The sequence below is a fragment of the Simochromis diagramma genome, unplaced genomic scaffold, assembly GCF_900408965.1.
Source record: "Simochromis diagramma unplaced genomic scaffold, fSimDia1.1 OVJJ01000483.1, whole genome shotgun sequence".
Taxonomy (NCBI): Eukaryota; Metazoa; Chordata; class Actinopteri; order Cichliformes; family Cichlidae; genus Simochromis; species Simochromis diagramma.
This window is the reverse complement of record NW_024386835.1, coordinates 3,427,224-3,455,206: the sequence shown is the minus strand read 5'-3', so window position 1 is coordinate 3,455,206 and position 27,983 is coordinate 3,427,224. Positions and strand designations below refer to the sequence as shown.

Sequence of the window (27,983 nt, the reverse complement as noted above, 5' to 3'; positions counted from 1 at the left end):
TGATTGCCTGACATTTCCAAGAATGATAAAATTACAGAATCAAGCTTTTTAAAAACCACATTCATCATAAGTACTTCAGTCCATCTGCAGGCTGCAGACACGGTCTTGTATGCTCGACTGGCCAAAGCTTAATGAAGCATGAAAATAATTTCACAACCAGACGGCCTGTGAGACTCTGGTATTTGAGTCTTATAAAGCGCTTGGTAAAACTTCTACATCTGTCTCAAAGTGTAAGATTTCGCTCACCCGGCCAAAATAAAAATTGGTCGAGTTTATATTGTATCAATAAAACCAGTAAAGAAGTTTAAACAAGTTTATTTTTTCCAAACTGTAAATAAACATTTGTAAAAACGGCTTAAAATTGACAGTAAGAAAAGAGGCAACAGTTACATAAAATCTGAATTACAATACATTTGGAACATTTTTATACCCGACTGAGTTTGCTGAGTAATCCTGCCATTAAACCTGAATCCCACCAGTAATTAAATGAAGGTGCACTTTTAAAATCAATTAACAATAACTGGGACTCAAACCAAGCTAGAAAACCACTGCTTTCATCTCAACTCTCTCATTGGAGTTGTGACCGATTCACTTCAGCCCATCGTAATCAGCTGCTGCTCACCCACCGTTATTTGCACTACCCCACAAACTTGTTTGATCACGTTTAATTCTAACTAACCTATTACTTCAAGATGGACATGCTAAAGACAACATACCATTAAAATTTGGAAATATAATGTTATACAAATAGAATGGGTCTACCCAACCTGCACTGACTCAAAGCCCATCATAAATACATCAAATATGACAAGTTGCATATAAATATGCAAAATAATTATATTGAAAATTACAGTTAAATCCTCAAAACTATGATAAACATTGAAACAGTGAAACTCTCACGACAAGTTGCTTCTCAAGGGCTGGTTTTAGTTACTGAAGAATCCAATGTATTCTGTAGTGTCCACTTTTTCCCGTCCATTTGAGTCATGAACCTGAAGCATGGCGAGTCTTTATTGCTTAGATATAGCTGGCATTAAAAGAGCCTGTTATTTTGCACGACTCAGAGTCTGAGGTGGGGAAGTGGCATGGAGACATCACGGAAAAATCGATGCACAAGAGCATTTTTGGCAGACAGCCTTTTGTTTGGATCGTAGTTCAGCATTTCCTGTAAGATTGAAAAAAAAAAAAGAAAAGCAGTCAATGAATACAGCCACGTGCTTCAGTCAAAAACTAACACAAGTCGTGGAGTTCATGACACTGTTCAGGGTGCACAGTGGTCAACTCTCTAGTCTGAAAGGGACACTTTCACAGGAGAAAATATTCAGATAGGCAAAGCAGAAAGAAGACCAACTTCTTTGGCCATGAATATATAATGAAAGTGCCAATAAATCAGAAATGTTCTCACCCCGAGCAGTTCTCTTCCATCTTCGTCAAGAAGAGGCACCACTTTTGATAAATCCTGCCGAGCCCACTTGGGGAAGGTTGGTTTGTAGTCAGGCATGGATGTGACTCCAGGGCCAGACGGTCTCGTCAGGCGTCCCCAGAGTACGAAAGATTCGGAATAACTGATCTATCTCCGAGTCACCGGGGAACAAAGCCCTCCTGGTCACCTGTGGGCAGGGAGACATGGTTGGTGTCTTTTGTTCATTTTGGAGCTTTTTCTTTTTTGCTGTTAATAATTAAAGTATGTTACCATTTCAGCAAAAATACATCCAAGACTCCAGATGTCAACAGCTGTGGAGTAGTACTTGCAGCCCAGGAGAATTTCTGGGGCTCTGTACCAAAGTGTTACCACCTGAAAAATATCACAGGAGTAAACAGTTGTGGCATGCACTGAGCTAAGAAATTGAAGGTGCCATTAACCTACATAGTAGAGACCACATGAAAGCAGAACAAGCACATCTGAAGTTCTAGCCGTTTATAATCTTATAACTCTAACATTTACTTAGGTAGGTTGTCAATGCCTTACTTCATGTGTATATGCGCGGACGGGTACTCCGAAGGCTCTTGCCAGGCCAAAGTCAGCCAGCTTGATCTCACCCTGGGCGTTGATGAGGAGGTTCTGGGGCTTCAGGTCTCGATGGAGAACCCTGTGAGAATGGCAGAAAGCCAGGCCTTGCAGCAGCTGAAAAAGATAGCTCTGCAAACACAGCAAAATATGCTCAGTTGAGTCAAGCCTGACTTCCAGAGTACAATTCTTAGCAGTATTAACTGCTGAAAGTATGAATTCAAATCTGCTGTGATGGTTACCTTTACTAGAGGCAGCGGGATACCAGTGACTGAGGAGGAGTCCATAAACTTTTTTAAATCCTGGTGAAGAAACTCAAAAACAAGATAGAGCTTGTTCTCGGTGTGGATAACATCGCGTAATCTGCAACACGTTGACAGGTAAGTTGGCTTGAAAAAAAAGCAACATCAAACAAGTAAAACAAGAATACTGCAAGCATGGTTTAGACATAGCTGTAACATAAGCACTTACTTGACAATATTTGGGTGACTGAGTTCTTTGAGAAGCGATATCTCCCGGATAGCTGTGCTCGGTACACCCTCTGTTTCCCTGAAATGAACAAACGGTAAAAGAAACAGGTTTTTATCTAAGCCAAGCATGTACTTTAGTATCCTGGCAGTCTGACAGCTGATCAAGTCCTGAAAGCTGAAAGAAATAACACTGCACCTTTAAGCAGCGCACCTTATAAATTAGCACAGATTAGACACGCTAATGATTTAGTTTTCTCTGGTTTGAAACAAAGGTCACAAAGCAAGCAACTTTGACTAACGGCACATCTGAATTTTCAGTAAGGTTTTCTGATGCAGCCTGAGGAAAATGATGGCGATTTAGATCTGGGACACTTTACTGTTATTTACGGATTGTGTTTTTATATTATAACAAGTTACACGTTAATACAACACAACAAGCTCATATGAGCTGTAAGGTTATGTAGGTGTCCTATGTAAGAACTGCTCCTTCTGTGGCCATGAAGACTTTGCTCTTATGTCCAGTGTGGTTGTAGGAAGTTAACTGATGAAACAGTCATGCCCTGATGGAGCCACGAGGTGAGTAAACTGATTACATCAACTCTTCGGCACAGTAAAACTTGAAAACTAACATTAGCCTGGTAGCCCGAGGATAAACAACAATAGTTTGTTTACTTACGTGTCCAGCCTGATTTTCTTCAGAGCGACAGTTTCTCCCGTCACTTTGTTCTTGGCTTTGTAAACAACCCCATACGTGCCCTCTCCAATTTTCTCAACTTTCTGAAACGAGTCCATCTCGTACCAAGCGCAGGTCTTTAAGCGGCAATTAGCCTTTTAGCTCTTTGTGTCGAAGCTAACGAAAGCTGGGTAGCTACTGAGGGAAACCTCACATATAACCATGTAAGTAACTGCTGCTCAAGGCTTCTTCATCCGGTCCGCACGCGCCACAGGTTTAAGACTTAATTCTGACTGAGGATAAACTATCTCAGGTCAGCGCGAAGTAGCTAAAAACAAAAGAAAGAGTCATTTGCAGACCCTGTTCATAACAATATCCGTAAAATGTGTGGTTTTGCGCGGCGGTGGCGGCTCGTTTGAAAAAAAATCAGAAGCAACACAACAGCGTTTCCCGCGTTAGACTGGAGGAGTTCGATTTTGTGTTCCAGACACACCGATAGTTGTAGGTGGGCGGTAGTCTAAATGCTTTTCTCTTCCACTTGGGTCCTATTTGAAAAATTGTTGTGCATGGTACTGCTCTTATCGATTAAAGAAATAATTTTAAAACAATTTTTTATCGGCTAATTTTAAATTCTTAGCTTCTGTTTAACAAAAGGGTGCAAGTCGTGATATAGAGCGGTGTCGTATCGGGATAACAAGGAACAGTTAACAAACACCCTCACAGGTCACATGGTTGAACGGCGACGTCGTTATACGTAAACTACGTCGGAAAGACACGAACAGATTATAAAGTGTACAGAAGGCATACTATTTACTGTCTTTCTATCTATGAATGTAGCCACAATTCACAGTTTTATAGATGTGTACTGCACAAATATGAACAATTATTCAAACACATACACAATCCAATGCAAAATATAAATGCAAAATAAAAAGCATGAGCAACATTGTGTATAGCATAATAAAAACATTAGTTGTCTTCACATCTATGATATATCTTCTGCATCTTATATATACAGCAGTTTTAAAAGTTAGAAAGCTGTTTTCCTAATCCTAAGAACTTTTACTTTCTATAGTTATTCAAACATGGTGAGAGTAAAAATAAATAAATAAAAGAGAACAATTTGATCTCTTCAGTGGCAGGAAGTGTTTGTAATGACCCACTGGATTATGGAGCAATGCTTTTCAAGTTCTGTTTTTTAACTGTTTTTCTCTTGCTCTCTGTTTTGATTGAAAAACTAAACTAATTAACAGACATAGTGATGGATCTGATATAGTGTAATAGGACACATCTGTACTCAAATAATACCTTTGAAAAAGGTCTGGTAATGTGTGTCCACCTGCAGATCCTTTGTGTTCTTTCAAAGGAGCAACTGGATTTAACACTTTCTTCACCTCAGGGACCAAAATGACCTGCTGGGTACCAGTTAAAGCTCGCTTGTGGTTTGTGAACAGGAACCCTGAGCTAGCCTCTAACCAGGGAATAAGCTGTACCATTTTTTTTTAAATTACACTTGTTGGCTGTGATAAAGTATCTGTCACTTACACTCACCATCATCCTCATTTGGCAAACAGGTTGAACTGCTCATTAATGCAAATAAATAATCAGCCAATCACATAACAGCAACCCAGTGCATTTGGGCACATATACATGTTCAAAGCGACCCGCGGAAATTCAAACTAGACATCAGAATGAGGAAAACAGGTGGGTAAAGTGAAGTTAAATGTGGCATGGTTGTTGGTACTGATTATTTCACAGTACCAATGTCACAAACCTTTAAATCTGTAAGGATTTAGTGATGGTAAGAGTATTTTGACTTATCACATTAGCAAAATTATGAGTAGTAGTAGTAAATCGAATCTGGTGTTATATGATTATGCTGCAGTTGTTTAAAAACACACATTCAGTGTTAATATTATCGCTAACACCCGTGTTTTTCTCTGGTATGCCAGATGTCTGCTTTAAAGAAGGTCAATATTGATCTGAAATTTTAACTGCAATTGTGTTTAAGTCAGTAGGTTCCCCCTGCAGCATGAAGAAACACCCTCATTTGGTGCTAAGAGACACAGAAAGCATTCATTCCAGTACTGCACATGATCGAAGCCCGCAGGCCTAACACGTCTCCACGTTGCATATTTATATGTGAAGTGACGTCTTTGAGCACCGCAAAGATGTTAGTTCTCATTTCATTGGGTCGGCTGTACTAAGTTTCTCCTGTAGATGATCAATGATCAGTAAAATTACGACTGATCCACAGAAAGTGACGCATGTAACTTGTCTGAATATTTTTCTGTCAGGAGGAGGATTCAGATTTTCCCTGTTCTCCCTGCAGTTTAGAGGAGTTGGTTTCATAATCTGTGTGGACAGAGGTAATTAGGAAGCAAGTTTCCTGTCAGGAGATCTCCCACAGCCTGAATAATCTGATGGTGAATCATAAGCAGCCTTGGCGCAGGTCCTGCGTACAGCAGATTAGCCTGCTGATTGTTCTGCTCCATCATGTATCAGTGGAAGCTTTGTGTTTGTAGAAGTAGTTGTGCTGTACGTGTTTACCTTGGTTTGTGGTTTCTCTTCAGGCAAATCTTCTTTTTGTGTCTAGTAGAAAAATACAAACGATGAAAAAAAATGAGGAGAGTTTGTTTTAAGCCATTTGAACACACCGAATGACTACTGATGGCTGCTGTGGTCATGAACTGATTTGACTGTCTAGTCTGGTACTTTTCATATACCAGATGGCTTTATTGATCTGGTTTGGGGTCAGTTCTAAATCACATCCCTCGGTTTCTAATAGTGCGTGAAAAGAGAAGCCTGTGTGACTGTTTGACTTCAGTTTTGTTGACACGCTCTATATTGATTGTGCTGAAATAGTTTTTGAGGATTCCAGGCTTTACTGGCCTTGTTATTAAGTGCAAATGAGAAATATTTATAATGTCAAATAATTTGTGCAGAAAATGATCAGATTTCACAAAACAAGGTTCTGTGTTAATTCCATAAATTCCCTGAAACCCAGGAACAAATTTATTAAGATAATAAAAAGTGGAGGCTAAATAAGCCTATTTGTGGTATGTGGTATGTTAAGTCAGGTGCTCCTTGTGAGGCCGTTTTCTCCTCCTGAACTCTGTTGAGTAGCGCATGAGGGGTCACATGTAGTGCAGCCTGAATAGTCTCACGGGCATGAGAGAACATTACTGGGAAAGCCACCAGTCACTGTCAAAATGACTCCGTATGACTCTGTATAAAGTATAAGAATTTATCTACACAAAGTGGAAATAAGAAAACAAAAAAGCCAAACAAACAATTAATAAAACAACTGAAAATAGAAAATTAGAAAGTGGGGATAATAAAAAAAAAAGCAGTCACTTTACACTTTACCTTCTTACTGATTTAACATGTTACTTGTTATACCTGAAGGAATTTTGTGTGTAATAAGTAAAAAATTAGTCTGAAAAGTGTTTTTCCTCCTCTTTAACAGTTTTCTGAAACACAACCTCAGTCGGGAAGCTGTAAAAAATGAAAATAAAAACAAATTTAGAAAATTTGCAGATCTAATAAACTCACGTTTTATTTTCAATTAAAACTGAAAACATTAAATTGTTTAAACTGAAAAAAAAACTTTCTCCTCTTTAGTCCAGAGATTTTCCAAATCTTGATTCCTCTGACTGCAGAACAGTTTGAAATTTTGCTTCAGTAAATTTTAAATGATCTTTATCCCAGAGACGACGGCAGCATTTCTGGACCATGTCTTCACAGATAATGAGTTCTGGAAGTGTTCCTGAGCTCCTGCAGTCATTTCCATGACAGAATCATGTTGTTAATGCAGTGGTGCTGATTTTTGGCCTCAAGCTTACTTTTTTCCTCTTCCCTTCTGCAACTCCAAGATGCTCTTTTTTATACCCAATCATGTAACTGATTTGTTGGCAGTTAAACTAATTAGCTGCAAAATTTTCCTCCAGCTGTTTCTTTTTAGTAACACTTACTTTTCCAGCCTTTTTTCCCCCATGTCCCAACTGTTTTAAGTCTTGCCATCAAATTCTTTATCAGTAGGAAAAGCTGTAAAACTTGTGAAAATATAGTTAAAAGTCCAAAAGTTATGCCTTCCTTCACAATATCCTAAGCCATCAGGTGAGACGGATTGGAGTGTTTGACAGGTCGATTCTGGCCCTCGGGCCTTATGCTTTACATCCAGTGGTTTCCTCCATTTGTCCACAAAAATTCGGGAGCATCAATATAATGTCCCAGCCTGATCAGAGTCATAACATCAATGATGATAAAACTTTGATACAAAATGTTTATGCTCCCTATTAACCAGTATAAATTTCTCCAACCGAAAAGAGGCTGTTGAGATTTGTAATGATTTAGCATTTTTTAACATATAATTTCTCAATTGCAAACACTTATAAAACTCAGTATTTGACCTAGAATACTGGGACTTCAGGGATTCAAAGGATTTAAACTGACCATGTTTAAAGAGGTCATAAAACCTCTTTACACCTACTTTATGCCATCCCACAAAGCTTGATCCTTTGTTTTGCGGCAGAAGGTCTGGATTATTTATAAGCGTTGACAAAATATTAAACGGAAGACTACTGCTAAAAAGTGTTCTCAGTTTTCCCCACGTCCACATAGCATTATATATCAGTGGGTTATGCTTTATTACGTGAGGTAAGTCATTAAGGCGTTTCCCTGGAAAGTTAACAGGCGAGGATGGTTTACATAATACTTCCTCAATATTTAGCCATGCCAGATCAGAATGTTCATGTATCCAGGAAGAGAGAATCCTGGCTTGTATTGAGAGAACGTAATTTCCTGTTTGGCACTCCCCACCCGCCCAGATCTTTCGGTAACTGTAGTGTCTCCAATTTAATTTTGGATTTTCTTCCTGCCCAAATGAAATCCACCATAGCCTTGTTAATTACTTTAATATCTTCTGATTTCAAAATTGCAAACAACATGCCTGTGAGATATTAGTTTCTATCTTTTAACTGTGGGAGGAAACCACTGCATCACTTCAACAGCTCAAGTGGCCACAACACACAGATCCAAACAAATCAGCAGCAGCTGAGCAGCCCAGTCTCCATACAAGAGTCTTCCTGGAAATGATCACAGGCAAAGCTGAACTTATAATTTGGTGTACTTAACAGTATTTTCACACAACAGCTCCCAGTGTTGGAGCTAGGTATTACAGTAAGATGTCCTTCAGAATGAACTTTTAACTTTTTTACTATCTCTTACCGTATATTACTAGATCTCCATTTGCACTATTTGCCTATTTGCACTACTCTGCCTGGTTTACACTCAATGTCATTTACCCTTACTTGAATATTGTATATTGTATATTGCATAGCTTTCTTGTTAATTTGTATTGTATTTATTTAAATTTTTACTTTTTAATTATTTTATTTGCATTTTTTAATCACTCTCTTATATTTAAATGTTCACTTGCTATTTCATCTAGGGTTTGAGAGTAACGAAATTTCTATTCTCTGTATGTCCTGTACATGTGGCAGAATTGACAAATAAAGTTGACTTTGACTTTGACTTTGACTAATGTTTGACTTATATTTGCTGAGAAAATTATTATTTCCAGAATAACGCCATTTCTGCCAAAGTATTTGCGATCCTCTGCTGCATGAAACTCTGCACCGTTTGAGATCTGAGCTTGGGTGTGTCATCTATGCTGCAGATTCTCTGAGCTGCAGCAGCCCGAGGTGAACACCGGGATACAGAGGAAATAAAAGGATGCTATTGATCTGCAGTCCACACACTCATCTTGTGATGCCCATACCCACATAACTGTAAGGTCATATGTCAAACACAGACATGCATCGAGCTTTGAACACAGCTCTCCACACTCCATCCTGAAACAAGTATTGCAAACATTTGTATTTACAATGTCCAGACAGGATCCATTGATTTTTCCAGTATGCACTTATTAAGGATGTGAATTATTAACATGCACTTTATCCACAAATATGTTCTCTGTACAGTTTCTTGAGTTCTGGAGATTTCTGACACTAACAAGCAGAATCTGAAAAAAAAGCTGATGAAATATGGCTAACATGAAGCTCTCCAATGACAACAGTTCAAAGGAAATAAACCAGCTAGCTCAGGTAAGATTAAAAATGTAATAATACAACTTTATCAATAGTAAAAGTTATGAATAAAAGTCACAGTTTTGCCAAATACAACTGAAGCTAATAAAACTCAACTTACTCTTCCTAAAGAGGGGGAGGTGCCAATTTGCAGAGTGATGTCAGAGGGTAGAAGAAACTTTATGGTAATTGAGGTCCAGGCCCTTCTTAAAGAGGGTAAGGAGACTTTTGTTAAGTCTCTGGGAGTTGAGTTGGGGATCAGGACTGCAGGGCGAGGATCAGGGCTCAGAGAGGAGAGAAAACCAAACACACGATGAAAACTTTGGTGCTGCTTGTTTTAGCATTTGCTACTACAATATCTGCAACCAGTGAGTATACATCCAAAATTACAGACAAGAACAAACACCAAATTGTTGTTTAATGTGTGTTTTATAACTCTTTCTTCTAAAGGTATACCTCTGAACAAGAAAAAAGTAACTTCGTTGATATTTACTCTTAGAAAAGATCATATAAGGAGGTAAAAAGGGTAATGGCTTTTAAAAGCACCTTTTTAATGTTGTTGTTTTTTTAGCCTGCAGGATTATACTGATTTCATTGCCCACTTTTATGAAAGAGAAAAATAGGAAAACTACAAATAAATAAAAAAATATCATTCACCTGATGGGATAAAAAATACAGTATTTGGGGAGCTAAATATGAATTCGTGTTAAGACAGGGTGATTTGCTATGTGTGATGCATGAACTTTGTACCAGCAGAGGCAAAGTGATTACTCTGGATTACTGTGACTGAAGTAAATCAACGCATTTCTTCATGCCCACCGATTACAAGCTTGTTTAAGCTTAGCTTTTCTTTGGATAGCTATTTAACGCTTGTTTCATGCCAGCACACTCTCCACTCTGTTAAAAGGAGGTGCCCGAAACACATTTTCACAGTCCAATTTCATACCATTACACTATGTTTTATGCCAATTTTGATTAATGACTTTAGACTTCTAGGATTTCAAAGGTGATTTATAAAGTCTAAAATGGTATTTTTATCTTCTAAGTTCTGAAAATCATTAATCATGTCACAGTGGGTATATTTTAGGCTTTGATATCTAAAAAAGATATCAGAGTGTCTTTTTCATATTCACTAACACATCACTATCTGGGAGAAAAGGGCAGTGAGTCAGTGTCTGGGAGCCCTCATTCCTCTCACTGGTATTACTGATGTTGCTGCTCAGCTGATAGTCACATGAAAGGGATTGAGGGGGATTGCAGGTCCTGTGACTCACACTGCCAAGAACCCTGACACCCCTCCACCTTAACAATACCAAGAATCATGAGCAGACTGCACCTTATCTTGACAAATATACACATACTTAGAATTATGTCTACAATGTAAAAGTTTAACTTGATTACAATGTTGAGCTGAATGTGTATCTGCATTTAATGGGCATAATTAAAGTTGTGGGAGCTGGCAGAATAACACTTGGTGCATGGTGCTATTTTTTTTCTAAAGAGTTTCAATGAATTCTTACAGGGCAGAGAAGTCACTTCACTCGTTATCGATCATGGAACTCCCGCATGTACCCGGTGTGGAGTGATGGAGACCAAAGATTCAGAAACTGCTGGTTGGGTGAGCTCACTGATTTTTCTTTTCATTAAAGAAAAAAAAAACTAAGATCATAAGATGCTAACTCACAAGACATGTTATTTTTCAGGTGGTAACGTAACCTTCGCTCTCAAGAATGATGCCCCCACCCTGACTGGAGCAAAAGCAGGCTTCACTATTAATCTGAATTTCCCATCAAACCAGACGGTGCTCCCAGGAGGAGAGGTGGTCTGGGCAAATAACTGCACCGTCGATGGTAGGAAACCTTCTTACCAAGGGGGGTTTAAAGTAGAGGCATTAGCCAGTACTAGAGATGTAATATTAGCAACTTAACTTTTGCAGAACCAATTTTGTAGTTTTTTCAATAGTTAAACTAAAGTCTTATAGTTGTAATGTACCAGATATGTCTTCCTGCTGCATGTTTGATTAATGGTTACTGTCTGTGTCAGGTAAACAGTATGAGGAGGGTCAGGCTGTGTATCCAGACCGGGACACTGATTGGACTGGAGTTTTCCCCGATGGCACACCTTTCAACAGGAGCCAGAACGGGAAGCCCCACTATGTGTTTGTGTGGAAAACATGGGGTAAGTTACAACTACACAGCCTCTGCAAAAGACCGAATGAACTGGCCGGGCTACCAACTCTGACAGAGGGGCACAGGGATCAACCAAATATGCACAGTAGACTCATAAGGAGATGTAGCCACAGCTATAAAAGTGCATAAATATACTTCTTAGGTCCTCGGGTGCCAGAGCGCTTCAGTGAATTCATCACACAGTTGAACTGTTGAGTGTAAGCGTGGAATAACGTCAACACATTGACTCGTTTTGGAAATTTTGAGTACGGTCATGCTTGAAGTTTCAAAGAAACATAAGGGGTACATCCCAAAGTCTGACCTCCATCCATCTGCTCAGTGTCCTCCTCGCACTGCAATAACTTATAGCAATATGTTTTGGGTTTTTTTTTTGCTAACTTAACTTACAGTCGAAGTCTATCAGCAGAACTCTGCTGAGGGGGCACAGGGACTTTATCAGACCCCCGGGGCCCGTCCATAATGACGAGGCTGCAGTATCCCAGAATCTTTATTATCTTTTTTTTCTGATTAGCAAAACTTGGGAGAAAAATTTAATAAACAAAAAAATGGCATAATGTGATTCCATATGGTTAGAGTAAGAACAGATGCAGCAACTTTTACTATGAAAACAGAAAGTTTTAAGCAATTTTCAAGAAACTGTGTCATGGTTCCTGGGTTGATGAACCAGTGTTTGGGGTTTCGCTGGTTTATGAAGTGATTTATATTCTAGTACTATACTGTTTCATCCTAGCTTTTTTCAGTTGGCTTGCTCCAACTTTACATTTTTACTTTTAGTTATATCTGCCATTTGCCAGTGAGTTGACGTCTGTCTGCAGAGTCCTACATTTGAGTCCTCTCTCTGCCTGCTACACAACCATTGCATGGTTTCACAACTCCATACACGGAACTGTGTATGGAGTTGTGAAACCATATTCAGTCATATACCTCATATAATACCTGCTTGTTTGAGCTACTTAAATGTTTGTTGTGCTTAACTTTATTTTTAACTGTTGTAAACAAAGATTTTCACAACTTTGGGATGAAGGTGATAGCTAGAAAGTATAAATGATTACTAATAGATGTAAAAAATTAAATCTTCACTGTATGGGACTATTCTTTATCTCATCTGTATCAGTCAGGTCATGAAAAATAAGTTGCTTAAATCTTTTCATTAAAACAAAATTGATGTTGTGATATTAACACTATTTGAAACAAGAGATATTTCGGACCAAGTGCTTCCCATTTTTCCATGTTCATCATGAGCAGATTATGTGGCGAGCATCACCTCGACCCCACCCTGTATGTCAGGCTTCACTGATTATTGTGCTACTGTCCTCTAAATCACCCTAATGTGACTGTGTTTTAGGGCGTTACTGGCAGGTGGCAGATGGACCGTCCTCTTCACTCACCATTGGTACAGACAACATTCCCCTGGGCTCCTACAACATGGAAGTCGTCATCTATCACTGCCGTGGCAGAAACAGGTTTATCCCCCTCGGATATGCCTCTACAGTCTTCACCATCACAGGTGACCACTGAAACAGTCTCTAAGCTCCAATTTGAGGGAAATGATCCTGTATTTCTTTCTTTTCAGAGCTCTCATCATGACAGCTCTTTGTTTTTTGCTCCGTCATTAGACCAGGTTCCATTTACCATATCTCTGGCCCAAATCAATGATGTAAATCAGAACGACCAGAACTTCATCCAGAACCAGGCTATTGGCTTTACCGTCAACATCCACGATCCCAGCCAGTACCTTAACAATGCAGAGATCAGCTTCACTTGGGACTTTGGTGACAACAGTGGAACTCTGATCTCCAGGGAGCACATGGTCACACACGCATACATTGCAGCCGGGACCTTTAGGCCTCAGGTGGTTCTGATGGCGAGCATCCCCAATAACTGTGGAAACCCCACTGCTGGTGAGATCTCAAAACTCATCAGTCTACTCTTTACCTTCTACATGTATGCTGTTTCGCTCAGTAGCTTTGTGCTTTCTTTCAGCCGGTCCTGTTGATGCCTCTGCTGCCCCAGCAGTAGTTGTTATGGCCTCCAGCCAGGCAGCTGTCCCTGCTGTCCCAGTTGAAGGAGGAGATACAATAGCTGTGGATGTTGTCGCCACAGACGCCACTCCAGTGGCTGCTTCTGTGCAGCCCGCAGACGCAAACACAGACGATGGAGAAGTGGCTGCTGATGCCGACACAGAGGTCGTGGTAGTTGCCTCGGTGGCCCCTGCAGCAATAGATACAGCCGTTGTTGCTGCCAACACTGCTGCTCCTGCTGCAGAGGTAGAGCAGGAGGCAGCTGATGCAGAGGTGCCTGCTGCCACCGTTGCACCAGGAGCCGAAGAGCCAGCAGATGCTGATACGGCTGCTGCAGATGATACTGCAGGGGTTACAGTTGCCACTGAAGATGTAGCTGTGATTGATGCTGCTGCTGCCTCGGTTGCTCCTGTTGCAGAAGGAGAAGAAGTCGAGGTGGCTGACATCATCACTGTTGCTCCCATCACAGACGGAGCTACAGAGGAAGAAGCTGCAGATGGTGTTGAAGCTGTAGAGGCTACTGCTGCTGCAGAGGTTGCGCTAGCTGAAACACAAGCCCCTGCTGATAATGTTGTTGCGCCTGCTGCCACTGAACCCACAGCTGTAGAAGAAGCTGTAGTTAATGCAGAAGTGGAAGCAGTAGAAACTGAGAATGAAGTTACAGCTACTGCAGCAGGTGAGCACATACTGTAAATTCAAACACCCATAAAGAAAGGAAACAATTCCTCTTCTACCAGAACTGTTAACACAATCCTCTGTTTTTTTTCCACGAGCAGTTGAAGACGAGGCTGCGCCAGCCGAAGGTGAAGTTCAGATTGAAATGGAAGCAGATCCAGCTCAGGTTGCCCTCGTTGTGGCTAAACGACAAGCACCAGAGCTGACAGCTGACTGTATGGTCTACCGCTACGGCTCCCTCGCTACATCTGTCGATGTTGTTCGTAAGTCACAACAGTCTTCTTCTTTAGCCTGCACCCTTTACAGTGGGTCCCTATCCTTAGTGTCCTCCTTTGTCATACTAACACTCTGCTTGTCCTCCATCACTATATCCATGATCCTCCTCTTTGGTCTTCCTCTTTCCTTCTGCCTGGTAGCCTCATATTCCACACCTTTTTCCCAGTATGTCCACTTTCCCTCCTCTGCACATGTCCAGATATATATACTATAATATACAGGACACTAATGCTTTAACAGAAAGAATTTTAGTAATATTAAAATCTCTCTTTCATCCTGTTTCAAACCTGCAGAGGGTATCGAAAGTGTCGAGATTGTACAAGTGGCCAACGTTGTGTCACTGGAGACAGCGTTGGATCAAAATGCTGTGGACGTCACTATTTCCTGTCAGGGAAGGTGAGTAAAACATTCATCAAGACTCTGCACAAGCTAAATCAATAGAAGTTTAGTTTAGTCTGGAGTTTTAAACACTATCTCTATTCACACTGCACTCAATCCAAAAACATTCAGTGAGGTAAGTTTCTAATCATTGTGACTTCTCATTAAAACTTGAGACACATGCGATCCAAACACCTGTCGAACTCGAACCGACCACTTTAATGAATCAATGTACAAATTTACAGACAACAACATTATAGTATCAACACAGTCCAACAAACATAAACTATCATAGTATACTGTTATGTGTTATTTTTTTTGTTTATCTACATCGAGTTAATACATCAAGTCATCTTTTTTTTCCTTGAAACAACATCTCTGCATCCTCAATCTCTCCTTCCTGTAGTCTGCCAAGTGAGGTCTGCACTGTTATCTCTGATGCTGACTGTATCACGCCGGTGCAAACCATCTGTAATGCAGCCTCACCCTCTCCAGACTGTCAGATGATCCTTCGTCAGTTCTTCAATGACTCTGGAGTATTCTGCCTTAATGTCTCTCTGACTAATGATGTCAGTCTTGCCATGGCAAGTGCAAGAGTCAGTGTGTCAGTAGGTAAGTAAAAGGAAAAACAACAACCAGAAACTAAAATGAGCTAATTTACAGAGGTTTTTTTTCTCATTTCTTCTCATTACGTGCTTCATTTTCAGCCTCCGGTGGTTCACCAGCTGGAACTGCTGCTACGGTGCTCGGTGTTATGGTTCTCGCCTGTGTCGTCTGCTGTATTGGTTTGATGTACAGGTAAACTTAGGAAACATTCTTACAGTCGACAATTCTTTGCATGTTACGCAGGAATCATAGATCAATATGCATGCAATGACCACGCATTCCTAATTTAAAAAGCCATGTCAAGCTGACCAGGAAAACTGAATATTCATATTACATTTTAAATATTGCATAAACAGTTATAGGTGGAGTAAAGGGCCAAGGATAGATTCCTTTGGAACATCACAAGTGGCTGCTTATTGCATTATAAATCATATATTGCAACATCCAGTATAAATTTTACCTTCATCAGTGGAATCATACAATATTTTATAAAGTTACAGTTTCTCTTTGCAAGAATTAGATAAGAAAACTGATTCGACCCACTTTGGGCCTCTGTCTCCTACATTAAGTGTCTTAGCCAGCCCGGTGTGTTAGCTGAGTTTGACACAAAGACTGAGAGCAGCCCACAGGCATTATAAAACCAGAAAAATGAAACCACAGCAGGTTTAAGCTTAAGTGCCTTAAACCTGCATTCTCTCTGAAGGCCACCAGATGGCGATAGCTGTGGTTACACAAAGACAAAACAGTTTCCTGTTCTGACCTCTGCAAACACTTTCTTGCCAAGTTTATGGGCTTCTTTGCTCATGCCATATTTAATAAAATTATTATCTATAATTGTAAATCTTAGTTACACTATGTTCCAAAAACGAGGAATATCTGTCTGGTTTACAAGTTGTTAGCCAATTAGCAATCAGTTTAACAGTCAGACCCACCACCTGTTTTGTTTTGGAGGGGGGGAAACCAAGTTAGCGACAGTGTAAAAAGACAGTTGTCAGCTTGCTCCTGATTGATGTTGATTGTTGATTGTCTAAGTGATATTGCTGTAAGTGCAATTTTTCTAAACAGGCGTTTCAAGCAGTACCAGCCGCTGAGAGAAGACCGTGCTAATAATGGAGGCATCTCTGCAGTAACATCAGTGCCTTTGCTCTTGTGGAACTTGCTGAGTAGACAGTCACCAGGAGAGAGCCGTCCACTGCTTCAGGGAAGGATTGTGTGAATACTGTCGTTAATAAATGCACTCAACATCAACAATATTTGCTAACATATCGCCTATAAACAGAATACTGTCTGTACTGTCTCTGACACTGTAACTCCCTGCCATTAAACCAGAACCAATGAGGTGAAAAGAAGCCCCATGTACAAGATATGTAGGAACCAGGAGTATCTGTGGAACTGTAAAAGTGTGTTTAAGGTGTTCAAGCATTTGAAGTGGAAACTGATATTTATTTTGATCCATAATATTTGTATTAATTGGACCTGATAGTTTAGAGAAGTCATAACATATTCTCTTATTTGTGGCCTACATATACTAAACCTATTGGAAAATCAATACTAGCACATTTCCATTCAATGTCTTTACAATATAAATGAGAAAAAATGTATAACTGAACATCATTTGATACCCTGAAACTAATAAAATGGAACTTTATCACCATTGTTTGTTTGCCTGATTTTTTTCAGTCATTCTGAAACTGATGCTTGATGCTTTTAGATTGTTTATACCAACTTTTGACCTTACCATCTGAATAATGAGCAGAATTTGGGACTCGGACCAAATAAGGTTTTTCTAATCTTCTATTATCTAATTTTATTAAGTCCTTGAGAATTATAACTTCAGTTTCCTGTCCTTGGCTGACAGCAGTGGCACCCGTCTGATCTTCTGGCGCTGATTTGATATTTTGTGTATTCACAGATGCTCTTCTGTATATCTTGGTTGTAATTGGGTTACTATTGCGGTTCAAAGCAGCATAGCCATTCTCCTCTGACCTCTGACATCAACAAGGCATTTTCACCCAGAGACCTGCCGCTCACTGGATATTTTTCTTTTTCAGACCAGATGGCTGTGTTGAAAATCCAAGTAGATCAGCAGTTTCTGAAATACTCAGACACCTGGTACCAACAACCAGGCCAAGTTCAAAGTCACTTAAATCAACTTTCTTCCTCATCCAGGTGCTCAGTTTGAACTTTACAGGTCATCTTGCTTGACCATGTCTACATGGCAAAGTGCACTGAGTTGCTACCACATGACTGAATGATATTTGCAGTAAAAAGCAGCTGAACAGGTGTGTTGTGGCAGGTGAGTTTACCAAATTCAAGTGATAACATTAATCTGTAGGTCAGGAAAGCTACAGTGACGATAGCTCAAGAGCTGGAATACGTGCTGCAGGTGTAAAGATAAGAAGCTTCTTAAATATGCAGATCTACAATCCACACAATTAAAAAAACATCCTGTTAAGCTTGAAAGAAAAAGCCCTGATTGAAAATGGTACTCGCATGTAAAGTACCTGAAACAATGCAAAATCAACTCAAAGTACTTTCCCCAACACCAAACAGCAGTTTTCTTAAGTAGAAACTAATACATGGCACTCAAAAATCTATGACAAAATACGCAGGATGCCTTGTTTGGACTACAACATTATGAAATGTGTGGTCAGGAAGTACTGTGGTTGTAATAACGCTGTAGCTGAGTGCACTGAAAAAATTATTACTATCAATATCATTCTCCACTGGAGTAAAATGATTTACTATAACACAGCAGGCTACACTCAGGCACCGAAGGAACAAAGCAAGGGTGATAGTAAGGTTCATGTATGACACGCTGCAGTAAAGGAGAAAAGGCTGACGTCATGGCTGCAATCTTTAATGGAAGAGGCTTTATATAGAAGAAAGACATGGCGTGAAAGGGAAGCCAAGGGGAATGTGGCTTTCATATTATTATTCGTATTCATGAGTCAAAGTCTAAAGTGACATGTTTTCTTGTTTCAAATGTTAATTATTGTTTTTACTGAAAAATGGTTTTACTGCTGTACACTGAGACCATAAAAGCGCACTGTAAAACCAAGAGTTAATATGCATATGCAGCATGTGCATATGTGCACTGCTCCACATGTCCTTTAACTGTCTCACTTAAATTGCATAAACAAGATTCCAAATGAATATCCTTCCTACGGCTTGCTCACGACTGTGCTGCTCCATTACACTAATGACCAAATGCAGCCATTAATCATGCTCAGCCATTAACATGTCTCCTGGTCACATGTTCTCAGTCCTGTTCAATCACTTCCATTCATTCCTGACATGCTACTCAGCCAAGACACGACCCAATAGCCCTTCTGGGAGGCCATTGTTTTTCACTGATGATATATATCGCAGCCCTCACAGCATTGTAGCTGTTGCTACAATCTCACCACTTGTCCCAGTCAAAGCAAGATACATTTGGTGCTGTCACCCAGCTCCACTGAAAGATTCAGGAGGTCCAATATCATTTTTTCTTTGTTAGATTAATGGCCTTCTTCAAACTTTTATTCCGGACAGTGAAACCAGAGATGAGTCAGTGAGGTGACGCCACCCAGGCAGCCAAACGGCTCTGATTAATTTAACACACTCTTTATTGCTCACCACTCCCTAGCAACAGATCTAGAAATGGATGTAGTTTCCTTCATCCATCCTCAGCACAGCAAAATCTTCTACAAGAAGGACATGATGATAAGCACTGCTGCAGCCCACCACATCCAGCAGTTTAATGGGAAATATTAATGGAAAATATTTTTCACACTCTTTTGCATTCATAACAACATGTTCAGCATCCATTATGTTATCCTAAACAACACAGTATTACCACATCTTATTTTATTCAGAATTGCTTGAACCATTTCTAATGCTTTTTTGTACCTTTTAACAGTCCAAACATTCATGCCTGCTTTAAAGTTACAGTGTGTGAAATTGAACCACTAGATGTCAGTAGACTGCAGATTGCAGTCAACTGAATTCTATATTTTTGGAAGAGGCTGTAAAACATTGTGAAAGGAGTCAGTGTAGTTCACTTCCGTGTGATGACAGCAATAGTGAAGTGAGTTGTTTAGGATGTGCGTAAAGTTTCTGTCATTAAGCGCTACTTTTCCTGCTGTCAACTTGTTAATGTTAGCCATTGTTGGCTAAACTTTCTATGAAGTAGAGCTAACATTGTTGGACTTAGCAAATAAATTCTCACATAATATCAAAATGTAATCATACTGTATTTAGAATTGAGCAATAAGGGACACTCGACCCAAACACTGGCTGGCATAACATTAACAGATTAATGTTTCCAGAAACCAACACCTGTTCCTATGTATTTTTAATGGATCAGTTCATAAGAATGCATCAGTTACACTCCGATCAATGTATATGTATGAGTACAACAACAACTTTCTGTTTAATAACCTAAAAAACGAACTAAACCTTTAACTACTGATTAACCAGTTGTGAAGGCATTTGATATTATCAGATTCTTCACACAACTACATTTTTCACTTCTTAAACCTACACACGTATCTTGATTTGTATGAAAGTTCTTCACATTTTGATTTTTGCCACCCTGAAACTTCCAAAAGTGTTATCATATTTGATTTGGGACATTTATAAGTCAGATATTGCTTGTAACATGACCACTCTGAGGGAGAATGAGCTCAACAGAATCATCCAGAAATTCTGACTTTTTCCTGTGCAAAATATAAAAGTTAAAAGTGAAATTAAAATGACAAAATGACAAAAAAATGCGTATTTATAAATGTTTCTATAAGTTAGGTTTTTATGCTGTAGTGCTCTGTGCTGCTATCACTGATCACTGCTGTTCAACTTTGATCTGATATCTAATCCCAGACCACACCCAATACATGAACTCCCTTCACCCCGATAATGAAATCTCAGCACAGTATATTTACTCCCTATTTTTCCACATGAGTGTGATATCTGCTTTCATTTGAAACACGATGCACACACTGAGTTCAGCAGGTTGAAATGGGAAAAGATATTCTATCCTGACAGTGTCAAAGAAGAAGCATTGAGGGCATGCCCCCTCGGGAATACTCAGAGAACCAGAAGGATCAATGCTAATGGCAGCATCTGGCTGGTGGTTAGTATTATTGATACAGTCGCCCCCAAAAATCACTGACTATGATGTTTTTTTAAATGTGGGCATAAGTGCATGTGCCTCACATAAACACAGTTAAAGCTAGTGTAAAAATGCAGGTAGTCTCAGGATGGATAAGAAACTTTGACAGAAGCCATTCTGGCTGGTTGGAGCAGAATCTGGAAACAATAGAAAGTGAGATGAGCTCTGTGCAAATAGGGGGAGGGAAAGTAGAAAGCATTACTGATCATACAGCAGGTTGATTAGATTACAGAGCCAAGGCTAACAGGCCATTTGTTACACAGAGAGCCAGGCCTCGGCAGTAGCTGCAGATCTGAAGTGCAGAGCAAAACTGAGTGCGTTTGTGTGAGTGTGAATGAAAGATGTAAAAAAAAAGAGATTAGACTAATTACACTACAGGGTGCTGCAGATGATCCTTCAGGAAGAGGAAACCAAAATTTAAATCTAATCAGAAAATACTGAGTTTGAATAAAGGCTGTTGACTTATTTGTAACGGCGTGTGGGTATATGTGTTAGAAGGAGGAAATAACATGATAGACTGTGTCACATGTGTGTTGTAACATATGTAATCACTTGAATGGCTATGATTCTATCAGAGGTATTGAGCATCACCGGAGACACAAAGAGTGCCACACCCAGTCGACACAGAGCATGCTCTGTATTACATCAACTTTATGCTGGACTGTCTGCAGACCTCGCTTAAAATTGCTTTACACAAACAGGCACATACAGAGACTGCTGAGAGATCTGAAGGCATTGCCTCAAATCTTCTTTTAATGCTTAATATTTACGCCAGACTGAGTCATACTTTTTATAGTTGTTGCAGTGCCGTGTGCTTATCATGTAATCCTCAATTATAACTTAGATTTCACAGTTTGAGCTAATATTCTTAAATGGCACAGTGGGATATCTTTTTAGTTTGCAACCTTGCAATTACACTTTATACTTGCAACACATATTTGTTCTATTGTAGCTTATTTTTATGTCTGCACCTGGAGGAAAAACAGCAAATGTAAAGAGAAGAATTCTGGGAAGCTGCACTTTATTGGCTTGGTGCATTAGAGTATAATAGAAATCATTTGTTCTTGGTAAATCACAGACTCTGTGAGCTTGCTGTAACAAAAGTCACTGTATGTCACCTGTTCCATCTGCAAGACCAGTGTTTCCATGAACTTACAATCCAGAGAAACAAAAATCCAGAGTTTTCTGACATATTCAAACAGGGATTACTGGGTTTAGTGCATTTCAAATGGATAGCATAACTGCAGAGTCATGGCTCTGTCCCAGACACCCAGAATATCAATAAAGTATCCCATTACTATAAAAGGAGAGAGAGACAAAGAGGAGAGAGGCAGGGAGACAAATGGAAAGGAAAGAATCAGATCAATGTACCTATGTGATTCAATTAAGAATAGAATTTCACATTTTCTTACACTGAGAACCAGGTAACAAAATCCTCAGCTGGCACTGTTACTGGCAAGATATAAGAAATTAAAACTGACAGAGAAAACACGAGTTCAAGATGTCAGCGAGTGCAAAAATCAGAGACGGGAGGAGGGCAGGAGTGAGGAGACCTTAGTTTTTAAAGTAGTGTTGCGGAAGCTGGTGTGGCTCTCTGCCAAATGCTCTGGTTAAAAGGATGGTACCGTCGAGACAGAGAGCAAGGCAGAGGATTGGTGACAGCACAGAAAGAGGCAGTCTTTCTGTGCTGGGCTCTGAAGGGTAGGGAGTGGTCAAAGCTGGTGTGCTGATAACTGATTGAGTAAGGAAGGCTTCATGTGGGTGGGGTGAGGAAAATGAGCGAGGGGGGAGGTGTGATGCTCATAGTGCAACTAGCCTGAGTGCATAAAAACCCTCAGATCTCTTCAGTCTGATGTCCTGTTGCTTCACAAGCTTCTTGAAGCCTACATCCCTCCATCTATCCTCAGCGGCAGAGAGCAGAACCAGCCCAACCATGAGCCACTCTTCAGTGCATACCTCCTACAGGCGCACCTTTGGAAGCCCACACTCCATGTCCTCTTACACCCCCGTGTCCTCTCGAATGCCTGTTTCTGCGGGACGCTACATGCGTTCGATGTCACCTGTGGTGACATCCCGATCCACCACCTTCCACCAACAGCGTTCCCGCCCTAGCCCCCAGCCCCCTCGCCTCTCCTATGACAAGGTGGACTTCACTCTGGCTGAAGCCATCAACCAGGAGTTCCTCACCACCCGCAGCAATGAGAAGGCCGAGCTGCAGGAGCTCAACGACCGCTTTGCCAGCTTCATTGAGAAGGTGCGATACCTGGAACAGCAGAATGGTGCATTGCAGCAGGAGCTCAACCAGTTCAAGGGCCAGCAGCAGCACGGGCAGCCCAACCGTGCATCTGAGCTCTTCCAGGAGGAGCTGAGGGAGCTGCGGCGCCAGATGGATGCTATCGGCAAAGAGAGGGACCAATACCAGCTGGAGAGGGATAACCTGGCAGAAGACTTGGCCCTACTCAAGCAAAGGTTGGTACCAAGGTGACAGACAGACAGACAGACAGATAGACAGATAGATAGATAGATAGATAGATATAGATAGATAGATAGATAGATAGATAGATAGATAGATAGATAGATAGATAGATAGATAGATAGATAGATAGATAGATAGATAGATAAGATTATCTAGTTTACTTTCCTCCCATTTTAAGCGAAAAGGAGACAGAGAATCTGCTGTGCTGCTACTTGACTTGTGTAAAGGGTGAGGTTGGGCGTGGCACAAAAGCAGCAGCATGACACAGAGGACACAGGAGGCTGCATCGTATCATGTCTGCAATTCATATCTGGTTATATATAAATGTCTTGAAAGACTGAGTAACTAAAAGTAAGGTGAAAATGTCTATTAACAAAAGCAAAGAGATCAAAGGAAAAAAAATCTGTGACACTGTGATTGATGCCAAATAATGTCAAGTTTTCTTGAATGCCAAATCTGTACAGTGCTTTACAAATGCACATTAGAATTCATGCAGACAGGGAGACAAGAGGAGGGAGGAGAAGGATGGAGAAATCGGACACAGGGAGGGGCTGGTGAGGACCAGCGAGGAAAGAGAGAGGGGAAATGGGACCAGAGGAAGAGAGGCTGGGTGTCAGGCGTGGTGAGGATAGCGTCAGGAAAAATCAATGTGACTCAATGACTCCATTAGGTGTATTTTCAGTGTCCCTCTGTGTGCTGAGGGGACGGTGCCAGAGACCCCATTAGGACAAAAGGCCCTGTGTAACACAACATGAATTAAAGATGAGGGAGCAGGACCCACTAATCTACTTTATGTCCAGCCCGGGTAAGACCTCTGTCTGACATAACAGATGGGCCTGCCTTCACCTGCACTTCCAGACACTAACAGCCCAGAAGAACTTAGCAGAAGCAAACTTAGATGTTCTGCATTTAGATCAAGGACTATAGAACTTTAACATACGTCCGACAAGAAATCCAATGAATAAGCAGAAACCTATAATTCATTTAAATGTTTTCTGATATCACGCAAATTCTACTCTTTAATGTTTTATCACTGTAAACTAGCTTCACTAGTGTAATGATTTTAAAAATATGTTAAAAAATTATAAGTGTGTGTGTGCATAACCCTTCTGAGTGCATGACCTTATTGAACTGCAGAGATGCCACATTAGCCAAGAGGAAGAGCAGCTGATCCCAGTGGGCGCACTCCCAAAAATCCTTTTTACGACACAACAAATTAACAAATTGATCCAGAAAGCTTTTTGCCAGCTGATGCCCTCCTGCAACCTTTGACTCAGACAGTATTCTTGGGGGCGAAAAAATAGTCCACCTGTCATCGATCATTACTGAAAATATTGCATTTTGTTCCTAGGTTGGATGAAGAAGCCCAGAAGAGGGCAGATGCTGAGAATAACCTAACTGCCTTCCGCAAGGTAAACAACAGGCTCAGTGGACTGTGACTGATTACAGTGTCCCCTTTCAGGTCACAATGGACAAGCTTTGTTCCACCTCCAATACTTATGTAATACTGCCACAGTAATATGACAGGGCAGATTCCTAAAATGGCATTGATCCACACCAGTGCACACAGGAGCCTGTGTACATTTTTTAGTTAATGCATGTTTTTATATAAAAATTGTATCCTCTCAGGGTGCAGATGTTTGTACAATTGAAACACACATACACTGAATGTTTTCTATTGCATTTTAGTTATGTCTGTCATTGCCATTGTTTTATAGGATGTGGATGATGCCACACTGTCTCGTCTGGAGTTGGAGAGGAAGATTGAGTCTCTGATGGATGAGATTGAATTCCTAAAGAAAATCCACGATGAGGTAAGGGGTCCTATCACTGCACCCTCTTTCTTTCAGGGTTCACTTATCAAAGTACAGAATATTTTCTGGAGATCTAAAATTGTAACATTCTTTCCAAATAAGTCATTCCTCTGTGATTGAATGTCATTTAAATCATTTAATCTGATTATGATGATTTAATTCGCATTTAAATCATCATAATCAGATTAAATGACTTAAGTGAATATAACACTAAACAATTCAATTCAATTTTATTTATATAGCTCCAACTCACAACATTAGATGCCTCAAGGCATTTGAAGGTAGAGACCCTACAATAATACAGAGAAAACCCAACAATCAAACGACCCCCTTTGAGCAAGCGCTTGGCGACAGTAGGGAGGAAAAACTCCCTTTTTACAGGAAAGAAACCTCTGAAAGAAGCAGATTCAATGAGGGGCAGCCATATGCTGTGACCGGCAAATACACTCCAGGATTGGATATGCAAGGATTTGTGAGAGAGACGTTCCTGTTAGTGTTGAGAGTTGAGAGTTAGCCATTATCGGTGAGACCCGGCCTCCGGTGTGGTATTAATGGAGGGTTACACAGATGTTTCTCACTGAGGAAAAGAATTTGAAAAGCATCTTTGCAGAAGGAAAACTGTTTTCACAATTTTTATGTGCTTCTATTCGTCATCAGGAAATCCAGGATGTACAAGTGAGCGTCCAAACCCAGCAGCTGAAGATGGAGGTGGACAGCAGCTCCAGGCCTGATCTAACTGGTGCTCTGAGGGAAATCAGAGCCCAATATGAAACCATTGCCTTAAAGAATATGCAAGAATCTGAGGAATGGTACAAGTCCAAGGTAGGCAGAGAGAAAGACACATGGGCCACACACAAGTATATAAGTATTTTTTTTGTGTGTACTTCATCTTTTGCTTTTTTCAGTTTGTTGATCTGACTGAGTCTGCAAAGCGCAACAATGATGCTCTGAGGCAGGCCAAGCAGGAGGCCAACGAGTCCAGGAGGCAGATTCAGTCTCTTAACTGTGAAATTGATGCACTGAAGAACACGGTAAGCTGGAGTACCAGATGGCATTAATCTATCATAATGTACTATACACAAGTATCAGCAGTCGAGATGTTTTTGGATGGACGTCTAAAGTATGATGTCCAAATGTGGGGTTTTTGTTTTCTCAGAATGAAGCTCTGCTGAGGCAGATGCGTGAAATGGAGGATCAATTTGGCAATGAGGCAGCCAACTACCAAGATAATATAGGCAGGCTGGAGGATGAGATCCGCCACCTGAAGGAGGAAATGGCTCGCCACCTTCGCGAGTACCAGGATCTCCTCAATGTCAAGATGGCTCTGGACATTGAGATTGCCACTTACCGCAAACTGCTGGAGGGGGAGGAGAGCAGGTGAGCAAGAACATGCTGCGTCCATGTCTTCATTAGTAACAACATGGTCAGTATCATCTGACTCTTCAAAGCTTAGCCCCAGATAATGGTACAACTCAAGTGCAACAAAACACTTAGCTTTTTATTACACGTTGTAACACCATCATGTTATTTTTCTGTTTAGGATTTCTGTTCCCATCCTCAATATTGGCATGAGCAATCACCTTGGAGGTAAGCTACAGTTGTTGGGGGTTTTTTTTCACAGTCAAATATTAGATTAAATTCTCTCACATCTTTCCATTAAAGCTGTAACCATTTGATTACTCTTCACTTTCTTCAGCATTGTAAGAATTCCCATTTTGTTTCTGACCTGCTCTCTTTGGCTTAGTCACTGGCACAAATTGTAATGAAATAAAAATGTGTTGTGACTTTATCACAGAAAACATTTTCCAAAAGAAAAGCTCATCTTTTTACTGATTATTCTAACAGGAGAGGCTCGTGCCGGGTGCAGATGTAAAAGTAATCTAGGATTCTCATTTAAAACAATGGGTTCTTTTACTTCTAGGATTAAGGGGGCCTAGAATCCCAGAACTTTGCCTCTTATCACTGTCCAGTAATAAACTCTTTCAGTCATTCATCAAGATGATTCAACTTTTCTAATAAATCTCTCAAAAGTAAAACTCATCTTTTCGTGAGTGCACATATATCTAAATGTTAAAATCTAAGCAGCATTTTAATGGAACCTTTTTGCAGACTATGAAAAAGCTCCGGATAGCATGGGCAAGAGGACTGTCGTGATAAAGACAGTGGAGACTAGAGATGGAGAGGTAAGGCAATTTATAGAAAAATGTTGCTTACCAAAGATCACAACACTGATCACTGGCAAGTAACACAACGACAATATTAGTATGCATCGCATAGAAAAGTTATACTAACCTGGATATTATGTTCCTCTTTAGGTGCTGAAGGAATCCAGGAGGGAGAAAGATAGAGATTCTGGTGCAATTGACAAGGATGACAGGGATGAGTAGACAGAAACTCATTACATAATATGAAGGCCAGTGCCATGATAGAAACAAAACTGAAAATGTTGATGAAAAATAGAAAAACAAACTCCGATCTGTAGTTCTCGTTCTCACTAGTTACGAGTTTCACTGTTTAGCAAATTGTCTCTCAGCATAGGTGCAACCATGGATGAATTCCTTTAGACAGTGTCAATCTGGTGCTATTTAAACCACCCAACTTTTTGCTAAACACTTTTGCTTTCTGTAGCAGTAAAACCCCTTTATAAACAAACCGCAGAGGCCTTGGTTTACAGTGCAATCCTAAGATGATCTCACATTTGTAGCAGAGTATTAAACCACACCCTAAACTACATCATTTATGTACAGCATTTTAGTTGTTTGTGTTGTATAAATATCTCTCTCTATATATGAATGCCTTACTAACAAACTGCTTGACACTGCCCTTTGGCCAACAAACCTTAAAAACCGACTGAGAACAAATCAAGATGTCTGCATTTGTTTTAGAAGCTTTGCTGTGCTCTTACTGTGCAAATCACCATTCACCAAATACATGGATCATTAGTAAATACAATAGGAAATTCTGACAGTGAAAATATGAAACTTTACTGATTTTGCTTTGCAATGCCGTGTGTATCTGGCACTGAGGAAAGAATATGTATGTGAGAATAAAAGCCATCCGTGAAAATAAACGCCATCCATGCAAATCAGTGTTGTTGTTGTGTGTCCATGAATGTAATCTCTCCATAACCTGCATTTTGCAATTTTCATGTGTGAA

At 40.2% G+C, this 27,983-nt stretch overlaps 3 protein-coding genes across 3 annotated transcripts; 2 read left to right on the top strand and 1 right to left on the bottom strand.

Annotated features, from left to right (window-relative positions):
- Positions 1-299: 299 nt before the first annotated feature.
- cdk2 (cyclin-dependent kinase 2) lies at positions 300-3,771 on the bottom strand. Its single transcript, XM_040028931.1, is given in 8 exon segments — positions 300-1,165; positions 1,406-1,516; positions 1,518-1,610; positions 1,694-1,795; positions 1,970-2,140; positions 2,251-2,371; positions 2,480-2,557; positions 3,155-3,771. Coding segments are annotated over 8 exon segments (897 nt in total). The 5' UTR covers positions 3,271-3,771; the 3' UTR covers positions 300-1,060.
- Positions 3,772-9,139: 5,368 nt separating this feature from the next.
- pmela (premelanosome protein a) lies at positions 9,140-17,039 on the top strand. Its single transcript, XM_040028927.1, has 13 exons — positions 9,140-9,258; positions 9,373-9,608; positions 10,763-10,858; positions 10,944-11,090; positions 11,284-11,418; positions 12,775-12,936; positions 13,046-13,330; positions 13,413-14,126; positions 14,227-14,388; positions 14,695-14,797; positions 15,186-15,391; positions 15,487-15,577; positions 16,451-17,039. The coding sequence occupies exons 2-13, from the start codon at positions 9,554-9,556 to the stop codon at positions 16,599-16,601; spliced, it is 2,307 nt and encodes a 768-aa protein (XP_039884861.1). The 5' UTR covers positions 9,140-9,258; positions 9,373-9,553; the 3' UTR covers positions 16,602-17,039.
- Positions 17,040-22,309: 5,270 nt separating this feature from the next.
- Positions 22,310-27,908, top strand: prph (peripherin). The gene is made up of 9 exons (XM_040028929.1): positions 22,310-23,006; positions 24,365-24,425; positions 24,732-24,827; positions 25,485-25,649; positions 25,733-25,858; positions 25,984-26,204; positions 26,368-26,414; positions 26,937-27,010; positions 27,143-27,908. Exons 1-9 carry the CDS (start codon positions 22,390-22,392, stop codon positions 27,212-27,214), a joined length of 1,479 nt encoding a protein of 492 aa, XP_039884863.1. The 5' UTR covers positions 22,310-22,389; the 3' UTR covers positions 27,215-27,908.
- Positions 27,909-27,983: the final 75 nt, after the last annotated feature.

Bases quoted from the DNA above. Each gene is read 5' to 3' on its own strand.
- pmela (XM_040028927.1), top strand. From the start codon at position 9,554: ATGAAAACTTTGGTGCTGCTTGTTTTAGCATTTGCTACTACAATATCT. The intron at 11,091-11,283 runs GTAGGAAACCTT...TGTCTGTGTCAG, and splicing joins AAATAACTGCACCGTCGATG to GTAAACAGTATGAGGAGGGT. The intron at 12,937-13,045 runs GTGACCACTGAA...CTCCGTCATTAG, and splicing joins TACAGTCTTCACCATCACAG to ACCAGGTTCCATTTACCATA.
- prph (XM_040028929.1), top strand. From the start codon at position 22,390: ATGTCCTGTTGCTTCACAAGCTTCTTGAAGCCTACATCCCTCCATCTA. The intron at 24,828-25,484 runs GTAAGGGGTCCT...ATTCGTCATCAG, and splicing joins TAAAGAAAATCCACGATGAG to GAAATCCAGGATGTACAAGT. The intron at 26,205-26,367 runs GTGAGCAAGAAC...TTTTCTGTTTAG, and splicing joins CTGGAGGGGGAGGAGAGCAG to GATTTCTGTTCCCATCCTCA.